The sequence below is a fragment of the Cydia amplana genome, chromosome 5 (genome assembly GCF_948474715.1).
Source record: "Cydia amplana chromosome 5, ilCydAmpl1.1, whole genome shotgun sequence".
Taxonomy (NCBI): Eukaryota; Metazoa; Arthropoda; class Insecta; order Lepidoptera; family Tortricidae; genus Cydia; species Cydia amplana.
The window spans coordinates 2,349,963-2,370,821 of record NC_086073.1 but is presented as its reverse complement, the minus strand read 5'-3'; the positions used below and the strand labels follow the sequence as shown (position 1 = coordinate 2,370,821).

Genomic DNA, 20,859 nt, shown 5'->3' with positions numbered 1-20,859 from the left:
TGATGCGCCTATGAGCTTTAATATTTTTTAACATGTTCTTTTCTAAAAAAAAACCTAGTTAATAAAAAAACACAATATGCTTCTATTCTTTAGAACAATTATTAAAGTTATGTCACATTTATGGAAATTAAGAATTTAAATCGTATTGCATTTTGAAACCATCTCTATTCGGAATAACAAGAATATCGGTCCTTACTCCTTAGTCCGTAATCTGAAATGGAAGAAAAACAAAGAGGGCTGGGTTCCTACTCCTACTGGGTTCTATTGAACGGAAATATTTATTCGCATAATGTGTATTCTCAGGAATTTATCTAAACTAGCAAGATTTGTTGCATTATTCTCGTAACCTGTAGCGCTATTACTTTCTATGCATCTCGCTCGTATACGCATATTAGTGCGAGCGAGATATATAGAAAGAAAATTACGATCTCGATAGCGTAGCAGTTTTGACACTGTCAGTGACTCATGGTACGGGCTCTATAGTTAAGATTACATAACTTTTTTTGATGATACATATACATGTATAAGAAAACCATTTCTTCAACCAAAAATGTCACTTTTGACACTGACAGCTAGGACAGTATAATATCGGAAACAGATCGAAAACCTAAACCTCGAATTGGTCTGTATGTATGTGCTACCGAAATTGCTGCAGAGTTAGCTTTGTCTGACTGTAACACTAGTTACACTAGTAGGTATTCTAATGTTACCGGACATGAGAACACTCACTTTGTCATTTAGACGGGCATTTTAAGTTTTATGAAGGCGGTTCAAATTCCATATGCGTAATTAACTTTCACATTTGTCTTCATCCCTAACACAAAAGTAATAAATAACCTCAGCATGATTAGCATATTATATACGCCATATTATAGCGGAAGTGTCCAATCGCGTGCGCCCGGAAGCCCCCCTCCTTCCGGCCGCGTGACGTCATTTACATGACATTGGCAGTTGCGCGCGGGCCGCCGGCGCGGGCGGACGTTTTTTGGGGAAATGACGCTGAAATGGCGTGTCATTGTTGTTGGGAAAATCATGCATATTAGTCATTGGATAACTAGGTCTGAAGTAGAGATGCATGAATTAGTGTGGGCTACATACAAATAAACACGAAATTAAAATCAAGTGTACAGTACAATTAGCTGCAGAGAACTGAATCCCCCTCCTCTCCTGCATAGAAATTTGCAGCTGACTGTACTTCTTTCTTTCCAAATTAAGAGAAAGCATAGTAATAAGAAAGGACAGTGAATGATAACAAAGTAGATATGCAGGTGATGAATGACAAATGATGTGTACTATTAATGCAATTGAAAAGACTAAACTTCCATTTTTTTAAGTGTTTGGCCTGACGTACCTACATAAATAATTGATCGTATTTCAAATCAATGAATAAACTGATACATTTGCAAAAAATATATAATTATAGATACTTACATTATAATAGCAGCTTTTCTAGACACGTTAATTGCTGGATATTCCCCGAAATTACCGAAAAGCAATAACGTGCACAATGCAAACATTAAGCGTGTCGTGATTTGCAGAACGGGTCTAATCTATCAATTTAACCACGGTTTGTTAGGCCCGTAACAACGGCATGCTCCGAAAAGGCGTAACTACACTAACATGACTGTCTTGTTCTCATTCCCTACCTAACACTTGCCCAAAACATAAGTACCAGTGGAACTGTCGCGTTACAATCAGTTATGATTACGCGTTAACAGTAATCGGGTCGATTTTTATTTTGTAGTCGATTATCGTTAGATATTGATAAAATTTGGTTGGTTTGAAGAAATTCTGGGAGGAATAAATAATAAATCACAATTTGTTCCAATAAAATGTATGTAATTCCCTACGTTTCCGTACCTTCGAGGAAATTACGCTTAGGTAGGTATATTGTACAGAATAGGGAACTATCTATTCAATCTGTAGTGTACCTATACCTAATGTATAAAAAAATCACAACAAAATATAAATCGGCCCAATCAGTGTACCTACTGGTCGTTTTCCTAAGATACGCGATTAAAAAAAATGGAAGTATCTAAAAGAGGTTGGTCACTAGTTCGCCTTTGCCCTCGGCAATCCATATTCAATTAAATTAAGTACCTAATTTAACACTGCTCATAATTGCGGGATTTTTTCGAGACTCTGTCACTCTAATTACGCCTTCATTGGAGTAAAAGAGAAAGATCCCCGCAATTTGCGAATTTTGTTTTGCGCGGCAGTCCCTCTGGTCACACTGACCAAGCCCGAAACTTCGACTCGCGAACCAATAGCATCACAGCAGGGACTGGCACATACGACCTTCTCGTCAATTTGTGTTTTTGGGCGAATTTTCGCTTGTCATTTGCTGGATGTCGGACTGGTGATCTATTTTGAGGGTGACGAATCTATACATTTAAGGGATGAAGTGGTTCGTTCGTAAACAGAGTAAAAAACTTGAGTGTTTTGGCAGACGGGTGCTGATTCATTTTCCTGATGACTAGATATACCTACATAATTATAATTGAAATTCTTATTTCGTTTCATCTGGAGTTTTTTGATCCCTTCTGCTTTTCCCAAAGGTTGACTGGTAGAGAATGCCTCAAGGCAAGGTACATTAAGGTTTTCTTTTGTGCAATACAGTTTAAATAGACTAGTGACTATAATTATATTGTCACATATGTAATACCTACTTAACCCTTTAACGGGCAAGACTGAAAAAAATCCTCAATTCAAGCCTCATCGCCAGAATACTGAATTTTTAAGACTATAGGATAATCTTAAAAATTATGTACGAGTAAAAAATACAAAAAGATGATGATATAGGGTCGTCTTTTTTATTTATTTAATCTTTATTGCACATAAGAAAACACACTGTGCAAAAGGCGAACTTAATGCCATAAGGCATTCTCTACCAGTCAACCTTTAGGCAAAGCAGATAAGTTGTAGGCGGTGCAAAACATGTAGTATAGATGATACAATTAGGTACCTGTACGGACAGTTTTTTGAGACCTATAAAGGGTTAATAACGAACGAAAAGGACGAAAATAGCTAAACTTCTTAAAAGCAAGCAACTGATAGCTACCATACGACCAACACAACTGATATGGTGTCAAGTCAATGTTTGCGCAGGACATTCCGTGAGTACGAGTTCTATCAGGGGACAATGGGGTGCATGTATGTCTGTGGTTTTATTGAGATGGTACGATGGTACACTCAGATGGTGTCCGTTTATTAATGATTAACCATTCTCATTTTGTAGAAGCGCCAGTGGCCTAGCGGTAAGAGAAGCGCTGGTGGCCTAGCGGTAAGAGCGTGCGACTTGCAATCCGGAGGTCGCGGGTTCAAACCCCGGCTCGTACCAATGAGTTTTTCGGAACTTATGTTACTTATGTACGAAATATCATTAGATTTTTACCAGTCGCTTTTCGGTGAAGGAAAACATCGCGAGGAAACCGGAGTAATCCCAATAAGGGCTTAGTTTACCCTCTGGGTTGGAAGGTCAGATGGCAGTCGCTTTCGTAAAAACTAGTGCCCACGCCAATTCCTGGGATTAGTTGCCAAGCGGACCCCAGGCTCCCATGAGCCGTGGCAAAATGCCGGGACAACGCGAGGAAGAAGAGAGAGACCGTTCTCATTTTGTAAGCTGTTAACGGATTTAAGTGCGTAACCGTCAATTCGACTGTTGTAATTTCCTTAACCGAACTGTAACATAACACAAATGTACATATATGTTTCTATATTTTGTATGAATGGCGTTAGAACTTAGATTTCAAGATATTACTTACTGAAAACATCTGTGTTTGGTAACATTTTCTATTCGCATCAGCACATATGCGGGCTTACGGGCTTAGAGAAAATCTCTAGAAATAAACTAAAGTTTACAGTGAATGACGATGGCGACTAAAATTACAAAGTATCAACAATTATTTTAACTCAGCATTTTTTGTTTCTACCATCTATTGAGGACTGCCTTTATCACTCTATCTGCTACGCATGATTTCAAAAACCTCCTTATGGGATTAAAGACTCACCCTTAGCGTACATTCTTGAATAATTCTTCCGCAGAATGACTGTACCGTTGCCATTATTAACTGACCGGTCATAACCCTTCTTACGTAGACATAAGGTCTACCAATAATAAAGTGAGGTGCTATTATAGTACAGCTATTTGCCACGTTGACACAGGTGTACGATATTGGTTCTATTCTATTGTACTTGCCACTTGTTTCATTCGGTTTAAATATAACAGACTTCAAGATAACGATGCCTCCAGCGCGTGTGGTAGGTTCGGTTTAATGGCATATATTCTTTTCTTTCAGATATATAGGTATGTATACCTAACGATTTGTTAAGTTCTTCTTCTTCAAAACTTTTGGCATGCGCATATTCTAGTTTATTAAATCATTTATTTGTTGCAACTATGGTGTTAGAGTTCATTTTGAGTTATGTTAAAATTTTGACATTTAGTACCAACATAAAATAGGTACCTACAGCAAAAAATTGTTAGCGGTTATAGGCGAGGGTCTTTCAAACAGAACGTGGATCGAACGTATGTAACCAATTAGTTTCTTGAAACTTATGTACAAAGTGATATTTGATTGGTTACTAATTGATTATTGGTGAAAAAAAAAACATCGTCAGTAAACCGAATTGATTTCCATAAGGCCTAGTTTTTCCGTTGGGAGTGAAGATCAGATGACAGTCGCTTTCGTAAAATTAAGTGGCTGATGTGCAAATGGGGCTTGCCAAAGTACTTTAAAGGAACCGAAATACCTACGATGTCGATAATGTACGTGTATTGTAAAAATAAAGGCTAGTGTATGCTTCGAGATTTCGTCAAGTTCTCTGGTCGTAGTGTGATTTTTTTCGCCACATAAATTTCGGGTACTTAACCATAAAATCATTTAAAAAAAGAATAATCCGAAAACGGACTCCGCGCTATACATACCACATAACAATACAGTCAATAAGCACTTTGTTATACATAATGAAAAGAAACATTATAAATAATATAAATGTTATTTACTTTTAATGAAAAGACATTAATCATTTGGAACAATTGTTCTCAGAACAATACTGAGCAAACATCAGAATAATCGACCAGACTGCGTCAATTAGCATTATTACATTGAAAACATGTATCTACGTAGGCCGTCCATACAATTTACTTTACAAACAGCACAGAACACAGGTTGCGAAACAATAACCTAATTATGAAACTGTTTAGTCAGGCGAGCACTGTGTACATAATACGTAACGTCTCATGTGATAAAAGGCATTATCTGTACTATATTTAATAAGTATTTAAGACTTTTTTAACCTAGAGGTGTTACATCGTATTCAATTGTTTGAATTTATAAATTGAATTGGAACAATTACTTTGTATTGAAGAATGTGGCTGTAGAAGAAAAACATTCATCTTTTGTTTGAAATTAAAATATGTGCCGGTTATTTCAGACCTATTGAATATTTCCTAAAGCTGCGTCTTACGTAAGTCTGTGTACGTAAGCGAACAACTCGCGAACGCGACGCGATGCGGCGCGGCGCGGCGGGCCCAAGGCGTTCGCGTTCGCAAGTCGCAACGAGATCGCCCACGTAGGACACTTCTATATGTATCAAAGGATTGATTCACCCCGCGCCGCATCGCGTCGCTTCGCGTTCGCGTGTTGTTCGCCTACGTTGTACGCTGCGTAAGATGTACAAACACAAGGAATTAATTCAAATGTTGCGCCAACGTATTAGATCTAATTTCATATTTCCGCGTGGCGTGGCTCACTTCGCCATTTCGTCGCGTCTCTACAAGTACATGCGGCCCACACCAATTTTGGTGTCTAGCCATAGTAGATGCCGCGCGCCGCTACGGAACGGACGCCTGCTCGCGCTTGCGTCACCTATACTAGCGGTCATATCTGTCATAATAGACAGGTTTTGTTAGAGAGTGAACCTTCTGTACCTAGTACTATTATTTATTCTGTGGTTAAAGTTCGATTTTCATTTAACAACTTGTTACGATTTTGATCTTATTTTGATACAACCTTGATCGCTCACGCTGATTGGTGCATGCGAAATGTGTCTACTGAGCTCTGAACAATACCAATTTACATCATACGTAATTAAAATAGGTATGAATAAAATAAATCAGAAAATAAATTGTATCATGCTTTTTCTTCGTGCTAGAGTTTGTCTTTCCCTATCGACCCCCTTCTTTTCGAATCGATGTTATTTTGACGGGTTTTCCATATTATTGGTCGTATGATATATGTCTAAAACACATATCATTATGTCAACACTTATTAGCCGAAAACCCATCAATTATTTCTAAATTGGCTTGCTGGGAGCGTGTGCCGACACCCTAGCGACCTCAATGTATACCAATCCTAATGCTATACAGTATTATAAGGGCTCATTTAGACGGCGCGCGAACTCGTATACGATTTTAGTTACATTGCGGACCATTGAGGTTACATCAATTCAGCTGACCGATCAAATGACGCAATGTAATGAAACTCGCATGCGAGTTCTCACACCGTCTAAATGAGCCCTTAGGGTCACAAAAACATCAGAGCACTTTTTTTCTGAAAAGTCAGTGTCAGTCAGTAAGAACCAAGGAAACTATGTATACTCATCCTTTTCTTTTGGGTGCTAGTACTAGTGTAAGACAAAGATAGTATGATTCTCTCAGTCTTTGTTTGAAATGAGACAGTCCTTTGACAAACTATACCTAACTTTTTAGAAACATTATATTATGCCTGGTCAGGGACGCGATATATTCAAAAATGTGCAGATTTTTGTTAAATAATTGACATGCTTGAAATTTACTTGCAAACTTGTTGGTCGAAATAATTGAATATCATTGTTTAGGGTGTTACCATCTGTTCAATATATTTGTCCAATGTAATTGCATCCACTCTCTCATTAAGCAAAATGTGAGACAAAATACATATTGGACAAAGAAATTGGACAGGTGGAAACACTTGAAAATCTACATTTTATATTTTGTTACAATTTATTTTACTTTTTACAATCAACCGTCTCAAATGTCACACATACCTACTTAAAAACTGTACACATACTTGCACAAAACGTCAGTAATCAGTATGTTTTCGAATGAAAGATATGTGGTGACCCTTAGTGTGAACGTACCCTATATTTGAGCTAATGTGTCAGTGTGGGCGAGCCTTTAGCGGCACGTGTGCGTCGCGTGTGCAATGGCCCTTTTATAGGGCTCTTAGTACAGTAGATATGTGTATTTACGGTAGTTTAGTTGTAAATGGAAGGGACATTTTTCAAAATGAATTTTCAACTAAAATATTAAAAATGGAAAAGAGTGACCGAAATGAAACTTGAGCACCCAATAACGCCTATATGGGGCATTATCTATGAAAAGGGACCTTATTATCGATGGCGCTTACGCCGCACAGCGCCGCGCGGCATTGTAATTATATCGGCGCATCGTTAATAATGGCGTAAGCGCCATCGACAATAAGGTCCCTTCTCATAGATAACGTCACATATTATGCCTATGTACAGTCGACATCAGATATATCGGAGCAGCCAAGGTGCTCACAAATATCTAAACGCGCCTCTATTGTCAAAGCGTTAAGAGTGCGGGTTCAGATATTTTTGAGCAAAGGGAATTGCAAGTGCGTTGTCGGCCGTTAAGATGGGAGTACGCTCTTTTCTTGAAAATTCAAAGGTTGTATCGGTCCGGAAATACCGCGGACGACAGTATAGTAGATACAGTATTTTTACACCACTGCCACAAACATACAACACCAGTAATAGGGGCTGTTCATAAATTACGTCATCTATTTTTGACGATTTTTGACCCCCCTCCCCTAAAATCATGCTTCGAATGACTCCGGTTCCTCCTACGTCATGTTACCATCATCCGATGTCCAGAATGTCCCCCCTAATTTGAAATGACGTAATTTATGAATACTTAGCCCCAAAGTCGAAGTTTATATAGGTACTATCAGTACAAAAAACCAGCAAACAAGAAAATAAATTATAACAACACAAAAACTCGACCACAACAACACATTACACCGAAATTAAATTTTAAAGATTAATTATTCACCCCAACTGCGACTGCGAGACTGCGACATCAATTAACTTAAAAGCCCGTGTGAGGCCGCCCTTAGCTAAGGGCCGTTGCACACGTGCTGCCCCGCCTACGAGTCCTACGACCGCGGCTGAAGTTAAATTTGACAGCTCGGTGGTTTGGAAATGGTGGCAAAACAAATGGTTTTAAATCAGTAATGCCAATTACAATTTATTACAATTTTGAAAAATAAAACTGATTTCTGGGAATAAAATTATACATTATGTAAACGTCGTGGTTAGAAAACGTCCATAACTCATGAACAAATATTTGTGATATACACAAAAATTAATGCCTATACCCGGATTCGAACCCGGGACCTCCTGCTTCGTATGCAAGTTATTATCGACTAGGTTAGGAGGTCGTCAAAATAATAATATATATCTCAAAGAAAATAAATAAAGATGTCAATTTATAATAACTTAAATGAGAATAAGACCAGAGATGTACAAAATGGTTTAAAAAAAGCATTTAAATACAAAATGCAAAATACTTTTCAGATTTACTATTTCAAATGCAAAATACCAAATTAGTTTTGCGTTATGTATTTCAAATGCGAAATGCAAAATAGGTATTTTCAAAATACTTTTTCAAAATAAAATACCTTTTGACCAAATCTCAGATATTTTTATTTATTTTAGGTATTTGTCGTGAGAAATAGAGACACAATGCCGAGCCGAACAAAAACGTCTAATAACATGGCACTTTATGCATGACGTTTTGGTCATATTTATCAGTACGCGTATCAATAAATTCTGTTATTAATAATAATAATACTTCGTCTAATAGCGAAGAGTCTCGACCAACATCTTGAGAGACTCTCGCTAGGTGGTTGGATCAAGGGCCAGATGCAGAAGGCGGTGATCTTGGACACGGCGCGGATAGTCCGCCGGTTCCTCTCTCTGTGGCCCTGACCACCGCCAGCTTGGGCCTTGCCCCGCTGCTGGCGGCACCCTAGGTTAGGTTTTTTATAATATTTTTATATTGTTTTTGTAAGTGTTTTTATATTTTAATTTTATATCCATATTGTAATAAAACCTAACTTAAGACGAAAAATGAATAAAGAGAATAATACTCACTTAAAATAATGTAAAAAACTAGACTAACGAAAAGAGAGCCATGGCTCCATTTTGTAACTTGTGTGGCCATTTATTTCGGTTGATTGTGCATCTAGTTCTTATTTTATTATTATTACACTTTTCTTTTATTAATAACAACTGGACTGGTATTTTTAAAAAGTGAAAAAAAAATACAAATACAAAATACAAATGCTTTATTCGTCGATCATAGGTGTACACAACATGATATTGCATATGATGGTAAAAAAGAAAAATTGTTCCACTATGTCGTACCCAAGGGCATACGAAATTAAGTTTGCTAATAGCAATTAGCATGCACCATGCACTAAATTAAGATTTACAGGCAGTGTGTATGTGAAAGAAATAAACATCAATTTTTATTTATTACGCTTTTTAACAATACCTGGCGCTGGCGCCAGGCGCTAGCAGGCGCCTCTATCGGTCAAATTCGGCAATACAAGCGTCATTCGTTCATTTCATTTTGTTTGACTGGTAATGTTGGCTAAACTTAATCACAAAGTATTTTGCATTTTGAAATGAATATTAAAAATGCAAAATACATCTCGAAAAGTATTTCAAATAAAATACAAAATGTTTTTTACTAAAAGACATTTAAATGCAAAATACAAAATAGGTATTTTGCATTTTGTATTTGCATTTTAAATAGAAGTATTTCAAATAAATCGCATCTCTGAATAAGACGTACTGAAATTCCTTCAAAAATATGAGACGTATTGAATATCGAACTCATTTTCAATTAAATATGATTTAAAGACCGACCAAGTGCGAGTCGGATCGCGCACGAAGGGTTCCGTACCATTAGGTACGCAAAAAACGGCAAATCAAGTTTGTTGTATGGGAGCCCCACTTTAATATTTATTTTATTCTGTTTTTAGTAAGTATTTATTGTTATAGCGGCAACAGAAATACATCATCTGTGTAAATTTCAACTGTCTAGCTATCACGGTTCATGAGATACAGCCTGGTGACAGACAGACAGACGGACAGTGGAGTCTTAGTAATAGGGTCCCGTTTTTACCCTTTGGGTATGGAACCCTAAAAATATAAAACTTACTTTGCTTAAGTTTATATCGCATTTAGATATTTTTTTACGGCTCAATAAGCCCAAGGGCAAGGCAAAGGTCAATATCCTTCAAATCAAACCCAGACCTTCACGCTACTGACACCAACCACTGCACTAGTCAGCCCCGCAACACCAATTAACTTAAAAGCCAGTGTGTGGTTGCCCTTACATAAGGGTCGGTCCACACGTGCGCCCCGCCCACGATTAGTGCTCTCACCAAGGGGTCAGATCAACCCAGTGGAGTAATAGTTACAGTAGTTACGTAACTTTGACTTTGATATGTCTGAATCAGTGAGACAGCGTCAATATTTGTATGTAAGTATCTAATAAGGGTAACATTCCATTTCTGACCGCAGCTGCACTACTGGTACTGAACGCGTCGCCGTTACTGTCAATTTCCATAGTAAAATGAACAGTAGTGCAGCTGCGGTTGGAAATGGACTGTCACCTTAACCCCCTTATTCATAAACGTCTGCTAAACAAGTAAACAAGTGAGTCTAAACCGTAAAATTATTCAATGTCTGCTAAGTTAGGGCTCATTTAGACGGTGTGAGAACTCGCATGCGAGTTTCATTACATTGCGTCATTTGATCGGTCGGCTGAATTGATGTAACCTCAATGGTCCGCAATATAACTAAAATCGTATACGAGACCGTGATCTCGTGCACCGTCTAAATGTGCCTTTAATCAGCTGATGATCGTCGTTTGGCCCTCTTGCCTCAGTGGTTCCTAACCTGGGGGTAATTAACTATTAAACTGCTATTTTACGGGGGTAATAAGCTAACCTAATTTAACAATACAACAAACGTACACGTTTTATTTTTTATTACCATTGGGAGGAGGGGTAAAATCCGGTTCCCTAGTTAGTCATAGGGGTGACCGGACTGAAAAGGTTAGGAACCACTGCTATGGCATAACGACAGATAGGGACAGACGACGATAATCAACTGATTAGGTTAGCACCCATTTATGAATAACGCCATAAGTATTTACAACTTTTAGGTACGGTAAAATGTGCCTTCTAGGTCACAGATTATACATCTATTATATGTATAATAGACTAGGTCAGCGGTCGGCAACCTTTTAGCAGCCAAGGGCCACATAGTAGTTAACGAAGTTGACGCGGGCCGCACTTTGTTAATATTTATGATTAGACTAGACATTGTCGTTTGTCAATATTACATACAAAATAGCCAGGGAGGCTCGCGGGGCGCAAGTGACAGGTTCACGGGCCGCATGCAGCCCGCGGGCCGCGGGTTGCCGACCGCTGCACTAAGGTGATTGTGAGATTGACTGAAGTAGCATGACACATACGAACGTTTCCGAGAAAATACGATGGAATACAATCAGGACTACATCTGTACTCGAAATCGACATATGTATATGTCAAATCAACATAATTTTCCGTTGAGTTACGAAGAGTTACGAAAACTATAGGTACCATCTCTATCCACCAAATTTTATCGAATCAGCAACAAAATGAAATTAGAATAGAATAGAGAATATAATATAGAGAATAGAGAGCGTTTATTCGTGACAAAAAAAATCGGTCCAAATTGCAGATTGATGTAATAGTTTGACATCTACTCAGCTGTTTGAAACAGCTTTAAAAAGAACATTTGTACGGCTTGCCATTCAAAGACAATTGCAATACATTAAGCTATTGCATAAACGCTACGATAAAGTTCCATTAAAAAGTTTCAAACCACAAATATTTCTATACAATTAAACATTTTACAATTTTCGTACAAAACGCGTAGGCAGGTGTCACGGAGCGGGCGATTTAGCCCGGCCTTTCATTATGTATTGTAAAGGTTGACGATGCCTGTGATACTTTATAAAACGTGCCAACTGTTTATTACGGCTTACATTGTTGGACAGATTCGGGTTTATAAGCCAATTCGAACGTACGAATATCAGAATGACATCTAATTGATGTCATTGAGTTATCGTGCATTTCGGTCGTAATTGTCCTTTCCTTATACGTATTGGCGCGGGCGAGATGCACGATCACTGAATAACAATGACTAAAATATCATTCTGATGTCAATGTATGTTCGAATTGGCCTCTTGTTCTATGTAATCAAGGGGCAGTTAAAGGTTTTCGAGCGATTGTCTGATTACACTTGGAGCCAAACAATTGATTTTTTTATAAATACCTTTACGTAATTGTTAGAACTTTTTTTACGAGTGCGAATGCTGACTGATATATCAAATTTTAGTAAATATTCTTTATTCTTCTCTTAATTGTAAATTGTTATAGTATTTTATGCAACCGTTGTTTAACAGGGGTCAAAAAAGGCGAGTGACGTGAGTAACAATTTGAGGCGAAGCCGAAAATTGTTAATAAAGACGCCGCGAGTATTTTTTGACTCAGTTAAACAACGTTGCATACAATACTTTTTCTACGACCAAGCACTTACTTTGAAACAAATTTGTAAAGGGTATAGCCGGGTAAGCATGGCCAAACTGCCCTTAGCGAAAAAAACAATTTCCTTTTACTGGATTATTAACCTATGTATATGTAGTGCTTTCACCAAATATTAAGCCTCAAATGCTTCAGATTTAAAAAAAAAATGCAAAAACAGAAAAATCATTTTTATTTTATTACAGCCAAAGTACTAATCCGATTTCTTTGTAATTTGGGTATGTTATATATACAATTAAGGTCGCTTTCTGAAAAAAATAATATTGAATTATCTCTTAAAATAATAGTAAAAAATTGAGATGAAAATTTTCAGAAAAATAAAAAAAATACGTGCGAGATAGCGACAGTTACCAAATTTACATATTTTATGTAGAATTTAATAATGTTTAACATATATTTTTTTCAAAAATTAAAATCGGGATTAACAGTGTTAAAAACTCGAATTTGTAACATCCCATAATACCTTCTCTTCATACAAAATAACTTGAACGTTATACTAGAAAGTTATATTCCCAACGCAATTTGAATTTAGAACGCGACTTATTTCGCTGAGCGCGGACCTTAAACTCCGTGGCTGTATGCGGCTAGGGCGAACGGCATTCAGAGATTTAAAAAGCGGCCAAGTGCGAGTCGGACTCGCCCATGAAGGGTTCCGTATTTAGGCGATTTATGACGTATAAAAAAAACTACTTACTAGATCTCGTTCAAACCAATTTTCGGTGGAAGTTTACATGGTAATGTACATCATATATTTTTTGTAGTTTTATCATTCTCTTATTTTAGAAGTTACAGGGGGGGGGCACACATTTTACCACTTTGGAAGTGTCTCTCGCGCAAACTATTCAGTTTAGAAAAAAATAATATTAGAAACCTCAATATCATTTTTGAAGACCTATCCATAGATATCCCACACGTATGGGTTTGATGAAAAAAAAATTTTTGAGTTTCAGTTCGAAGTATGGGGAACCCCAAAAATTTATTGTTTTTTTTTCTATTTTTGTGTGAAAATCTTAATGCGGTTCACAGAATACATCTACTTACCAAGTTTCAACAGTATAGTTCTTATAGTTTCGGAGAAAAGTGGCTGTGACATACGGACGGACAGACAGACAGACATGACGAATCTATAAGGGTTCCGTTTTTTGCCATTTGGCTACGGAACCCTAAAAAAAGCGCGGGAACAGGAAAATAGGCACGAATTTTATACAGAGCGTTAACGATTGAAAAATGTCTGTTCCTTTGATGAATAAAATACGTCACATTCTAAATTCAAATTCGTAAAGACTGCGTTCACAATATACTTCATTCGTTTATGACTACTTAGCTTTGCTTGTATGAAGAGAGAGTATTATGGGATGTTACAAATTCGAGTTTTTCACACTGTTAATCCCGATTTTAATTTTTGAAAAAAATATATGTTAAACATTATTAAATTCTACATAAAATATGTAAATTTGGTAACTGTCGCTATCTCGCACGTATTTTTTTTATTTTTCTGAAAATTTTCATCTCAATTTTTTACTATTATTTTAAGAGATAATTCAATATTATTTTTTTCAGAAAGCGACCTTAATTGTATATACAACATACCCAAATTACAAAGAAATCGGATTATTACTTTGGCGGTAATAAAATAAAAATGATTTTTCTTTTTTTGCATTTTTTTTTTAAATCTGAAGCATTTCAGGCTTAATATTTGGTGAAAGCACTACATATACATAGGTTAATAATCCAGTAAAAGGAAATTGTTTTTTTCGCTAAGGGCAGTTTGGCCATGCTTACCCGGCTATACCCTTTAACAAATATTTTTCATTCAACAAAAATAATACTTTAAACAAGTGTGGAATCATATAGAACATATGTAGGTAAACAAACCAAAAGTATACAGCTAAGATACGCGACCCGGCCACCGCGCCCCGCGCCCCACGGCCGGTTGGTCAGCGACACCTTCTTGTAACTCATGAGGCCCTGGTACTTGCTCTTAGTTAAATTTCAATTTTGGACAGTTTTTTTCTCGATTTTGGCCACAGTAGCCTATAGAGACTAACAAGCAACGCTAAGCGGTGTTCGTAGTCTATGGATCTTGCTATATTACGGGTGTCACATGCGCGTTTCTGACTTCTGAAGCAATTTTATTGTTTCTACTAGTTAGTACTCATCTGTCAGAGATGACAATTAAAATTAGGTTGGCATGGCAACAATGTATTTCATACAATATTTTTTAAGTGGTGATTAGTGATTACACGATGTATCGAAAAAGTACCAAAAAGATACCGCGTGGTGTGTACGACCTTTTAAATGACAAATAAAAGTACGGGAGTAGAAAAACTATTTTTAAACTGCGCTCCTTTTTATAGCATTTACGTTTACAACTAATTTTATTAACGAAACTTTAGGAGTCCTTAATAATAGTAATTACTTATATTCATCTAGGTATGCAAATAATGCTTATTGTTTAAAAATAAACCTTTATTTCTATCAATTGAGTCTTAATGATTTCATTAAAAACAATGGCCATCAACTATACGATCTATTCTTCGGATGTCATCGGAACTATACTTTAGAGGTAGACATTACAGCGCTTCGTATGCTTACGCAATGGCGGTGCTGCGTTTAGAACTTTAGATAAGCTGATTGACAGAGCGAGTGGAATGGCGAGTAGTTTAGTTTAGTTCATTGACCGAGCACGAGCAAAGCGTCAAGATCAAGACATACGAAGCGCGTTTCAGCTTGGGCAAATATACTTTCGTATGTCTGTTGGTTCTCCGGCTGTTCTCCCCTGCAGGTCACGTTTTGGAAATGTATTTTAATATTTTTAAATAACTTTAACAGTGTGATGATTCGAATCATATCTACAGTGACGTGTCCATGTCTTATACATCTTCAGCTTAGCTTGTACATCGCGTAACAACGCGTAAATTCAAACATTACTACAATTAAGGTTTTCTTTATAAATCAGTTGTTTTAGGCAAAATTGGTATAACTCGCAAATAAACTGGAAAGTACGTCTACAGTGGTTACGATTTCCGTATCAACAATTTTTATAAATCTAAACAGAAACAGCTGTTCTAAACTTAATTACTTACTCGCCAACTAACTTGAAAACTACTTAACTGGAAAGCACTAACAGCAGCACCGCGTGTTGCTATTGCACCGAAGTGTTGGTCACGATCTCCGTGACAACGGTTTTTATAAATCTAAACAGAAACTGTTTAAGACTTAATTACTCGCCAACTAACTTGAAAACTAACTAGAAAACGTTAAAGGCAGCACCGCGTGCTTGCGTATCGCTATTGCAACAAAGTGTTGGTCACGATCTCCGTGACAACGGTTTTTTATAAATCTAAACACAAACAGATGTTTTTTCGTTTCGATAACGGTATTCGTTATTGCGTGTTTTGTAGAAAAATGGGTGCGAATATAAAGTTTTGTTATGATGTTTGTTATTTTGATTGGTTTACACAAAGTATTGTCTAGTAGGTACTGGATACAATTGTACTATAGTAAAAATCAACAAAATTTCAAAAATGGACGCCCTCCGTGCATTGCGTAAGGTGTTTTTGAGATTTTTTTTACCTATAGTTGTAAATAAATTAGATTGTGTACAAATATTTTCGTTTTATGCCAATATCCAGGAAGGAAAATTCGGGACTACGTTAGTATGGACTGAAACAATACAACAAAACTTAAAATACATAATACAGTTTGACTATTTTACCGAATTTTCATCTAATTGCAATGCAGTCCGTCTTTCTCAACCTTAAGTCGAGGGACAGTCACCTGCAATAATATGTTAGGTACTCTTCGAAGGCCGCAAAAATATGTGGCACGCTCTTATGACTCTACAAATAAGATTGTGTCAGATATTTTTGCGGCCTTCGATGTGTAACACACCAGGGATGTTGCAAATATCCGCATCCGCATCCGCAACTGCGGAACTTCCGCATTATTTTCGACATCCGCATCCACATCCGCATCCGCATAAAATCGATGCGGAGCTTAATGCGGATGCAGATGTGGAACAGGTCGGTACAGGAACGTCTTAGCATCGGCGTAAGTGCTAGACTGCTATGTAATTTAGTAATTAGCCAAAAAAAACACTTTTAGAAATTAGCAGTCACGCGTGAGTGGGACTTAATGTACGGAACCCTTGGAACGCGAGTCCGACTCGCACCTGGCCGGTTTTTAGGGTTCCGTAGCCAAATGGCAAAAAACGGAACCCTTATAGATTCGTCATGTCTGTCTGTCTGTCTGTCTGTCTGTCTGTCTGTCCGTGTATGTCACAGTCACTTTTCTCCGAAACTATAGGAACTATACTGTTGAAACTTGGTAAGTAGATGTATTCTGTGAACCGCATTAAGATTTTCAGACAAAAATTTAAAAAAAAACAATAAATTTTTGGGGTTCCCTATACTTAGAACTGAAACTCAAATTTTTTTTTTCATCACACCTATACGTGTGGGGTATCTATGGATAGGTCTTCAAAAATGATATTGAGGTTTCTAACATCATGTTTTTCTAAACTGAATAGTTTGCGCAAGAGACACTTCCAAAGTGGTAAAATGTGTGTCCCCCCCCCTGTAACTTCTAAAATAACAGAATGATAAAACTAAAAAAAATATATGATGTACATTACCGTGTAAACTTCCACCGAAAATTGGTTTGAACGAGATCTAGTAAGTAGTTTTTTTTTAATACGTCATAAATCGCCTAAATACGGAACCCTTCATGGGCGAGTCCGACTCGCACTTGGCCGCTTTTTTAAATTAAAATTACTAAAATATAATATTGGACGTTTTTTTTGTACCTATCTTGACATCCGCATCCGCATCCGCGGATGTGAGCCTTTAAAAATCCGCATCCGCATTCCGCATCCGCGGATGTCAAAAATCGGCATCCGCAACATCCCTGTAACACACCTACCCTTTACGGATTACGTTGATTTCCATAAGATCCCCCCTAACTACAAGTACCGTATTTGTGTATTTTCAACTAATACACCACACGCTTTCACTTAACCATTATTACGTCTCACTATTAAAAACTCCAACCCCAAATATGAAAAGCGTAGTTTAAGTTTTGCATTTGACAGTTTGTGACAATGGCTAGTGGGGTGCGTCATTCACGCCCTCTGTCGTATTGACAGGCGATTTAAATTATTGAAAGATCGCTGAAAGGGTTTTACGGTTTACAGTAGGGTTATCCGCGGCAGGGTCAACGACTTTTCTCTTTGACCTCTTATTAAAATGGCTTCCTTTGGATTCGTATCGCGTCAGGTAGGTATTCAAGTTTCAAGTTTAGTTTACTTCTCTGATGTAGGAATTTTATAGGTTTCTATTGAAATTCTTAAGTAAATATTGACGATATTTTCAAAGGCAAACTTCCTAATAAACTTTACAATAGATACGGCCCGATTCGATCTTTAAGATACGTCAAATATTACGTCTTGATACGATATGGATTAGTTAGATATGTCAGTGTCAAAAGTGACGTTTCTTCAAACAAAAACGTCACTTTTGACACTGACATATCTAATCCATTTTGGATAGGTTAGGTAGTGCCTTTTAACTGTGCAACAAAACAGACATAAGTACTAAGATGACGTTTGGATTCAGACTGCACCAGCATTACTGCTGCAGTATAGCATTACTGTTGCTTGCGCGACTTTACTGCCGATTGCATTGTTGCCGCAAATGTCAAAATTCCGGGAAGCAACATCGGTTTTGACAATAATGTCCCGCTGCAATACAGCAGTAAAGTTCAAAATTAAACCACCAAACGTCGCGTTGTGTATTATATAGGTAACCTGCATTCTTATGTACATGAAGCATAAGGAGTAAGGACCCTTCCCTGATGGAAAGTCACGTATATACTTTGATTGTATTCTGAAAAAGGGGTAGTCAGATCCAAATACATGGAACGTGCCGTGCATGCATTCAAGATGTGCCTACATATTGATGAATGCTTTTTGGTTGACGAAGCAAATACACAATTTTCGTGCCTGCAATACGGCCACTTGAGCATCAAACATTTTAAAGGAAACTTAACTTTATTATTTTTAATTAAGATTGAATCTCCAATAATCATAAATTTTTAATGTGGCCGTATTGCAGGCAGGCGGCGATATATGTATTCTACAAAACGACATTGATTTTTCACTTCAAAAATACATTAAGTTTCAGAACTTTCATGGGTTACATGGGTATGGGGGATAGGATTTAGAAATAATTGTAGTTCTGTTATTTCGTATTTTTTAGGCAATTGTATTCAAGCCGATACAAGATGATAAAGTAAATCAGCTTTTATCACATACCTATAGGTACGCTCGGGCTACATACCATAGTAAGAAGTACGGATATGGATAATCCCTAGTCTTAGGATTCCTTCGCGGCCTGTACTTGTATTAGTCAGGATGTACTTCATGTGCATGCCTCACAGTCTCTTCGCCGAAGCTTCGCTCACAGACGCTGAAGCTTCGCTTCACCTAGAATATGAAGTGCAAGGAACTCACCAGCTCTTAACGCGTCCATAGGCACGCTGGGATACGGTATGGAGTACGGATATCCCTCCTTCCGTAACGTCTTAGGTTTCCGTCGTGGCCTGTACTTGTAGTCGGGGTGTTCCTTCATGTGCATGGCTCGGAGACGCTTCGCTTCGTCGATGAACGGCCGCTTCGCGTCTTCGGAAAGAAGCTTCCATTCAGCCCCTGGGAAAGAGAACAAAGGATTTGAACATTTAAAAAAAAATGTAATTAAGTAAGAAGAAAAAATTGATTGGACTGGTGACACTAATGATTCAAAAGGTTGCAAGTTTGAGTTTTGCCCAAAGCAGGGAAGCAGGGGGCCTTTAATATAAAAAATAGTAGTGTCGATCGCAGGCAGGTAGGCACGTAGGTATCTGTGTTCAAAAACTGTGGATGGTGTGGACTATGGGCAGTATTGCTAATTCTATCTCATTCCGAAAACAAATGCGATCATCAATGCTGAGCTCCTTACAAAGCTTCTCTTTTGATGATTAAATTATATAAAATGTTAGATTATGGATCCACTTGCAGCTATTAAGTTCGTCACAAGAATGTGTGGTAAAAAGTTTCCTCCTTTGTGCTTCAGATCAACATCGATGTACAAATAGTTCTCGTTCAACTAACTTCACTGATAGACTCAAAATATCAGTAGATGTTAAGTTGAAATCAGAGCCTAAACAAGCCTAAGCCTAAGTGAGAAAACTAGAAAACATACTCTTTAACCTGCACTCGTTGCCGAAGCCGGAAGCAAACCGGCGTATGTTGGCGACATCTGTCGGCACGCCTGTCAAATTGGTACTACGTCATCTAAGTGACACCCACCGGCGCGGCTGTGAAGCTCCTACTACAGCATGACGTACGCGGGTGGCGACATCTAGCGGCGTGCCTGTGGAACTTCTACGCCGGCATTGAGCGCGGGCGCAACAGCAGCGTGTCAATTCATCAACCTGCCAGTGGCGCCATCTGTAACCGGCTGACCTAATTCGAATACCTAACGGCTACCTGTCTGCTACCTGGATGGGGCGGATCGAAGCCTATAAAAACCACGAAGCACGTGGCTACGCTCTCTTTTCTGTTCCTGACGCCATCGAGTAAAGTAACTATCTACGGTTATGTTTGGTATCGTTCTGGTTTGATCTCTGACTAATCATATCCCTGATTGCTTTATAATTGTTTAGCATTTCATATTAAAATAAATAAGTATCGTAAAACGTGTGTAAACATCTATCCAGTAAATCATATGTATACTCTCATCATATAGCAACAAAGAAATAAAATAAAGTTTATATTCTGTGTTCTCATGTTTTATTTTATTCTAGCAGTCAAAATAGCTCACATCAGAAGTGCTGGCAGAATGAAGAAACATAAGCGATCTCGTTCGCCTTCGCCCACCTCGTCCTCATCGTCAACGAGGACGCCGTCTCCGCCTCCTCTCAGAAAGAAGAAGAAGGTACCGAAATCAGACGATGGTGAATTTGTGAGTACATCTAGTGCAATTTCACTTAATAGTATGATACCTGAATTTGACCCTATTAAGGACAATGTCGACGCGTGGTTAAATATAATCGAATCGTATACTCGTACGTTTGCATGGAGCGATAGAATGACGCGTTATCAGGCTCTTAATAAACTAAAAGGTTCGGCTAAAATTTGGTACGACTC

The 20,859-nt window shown here is 37.8% G+C and overlaps 1 protein-coding gene across 1 annotated transcript in view; it reads right to left on the bottom strand.

Moving 5' to 3' along the window:
* Nucleotides 1–20,859, bottom strand: part of LOC134647791 (transcription factor Sox-21-B-like) — an 82,007-nt gene that overhangs the window by 21,558 nt on the left and 39,590 nt on the right. The window contains exon 3 of the mRNA XM_063502113.1: nucleotides 19,186–19,380. Within this exon, the coding sequence (XP_063358183.1) occupies nucleotides 19,186–19,380 (195 nt within the window). The remainder of the gene's footprint in view (nucleotides 1–19,185; nucleotides 19,381–20,859) is intronic.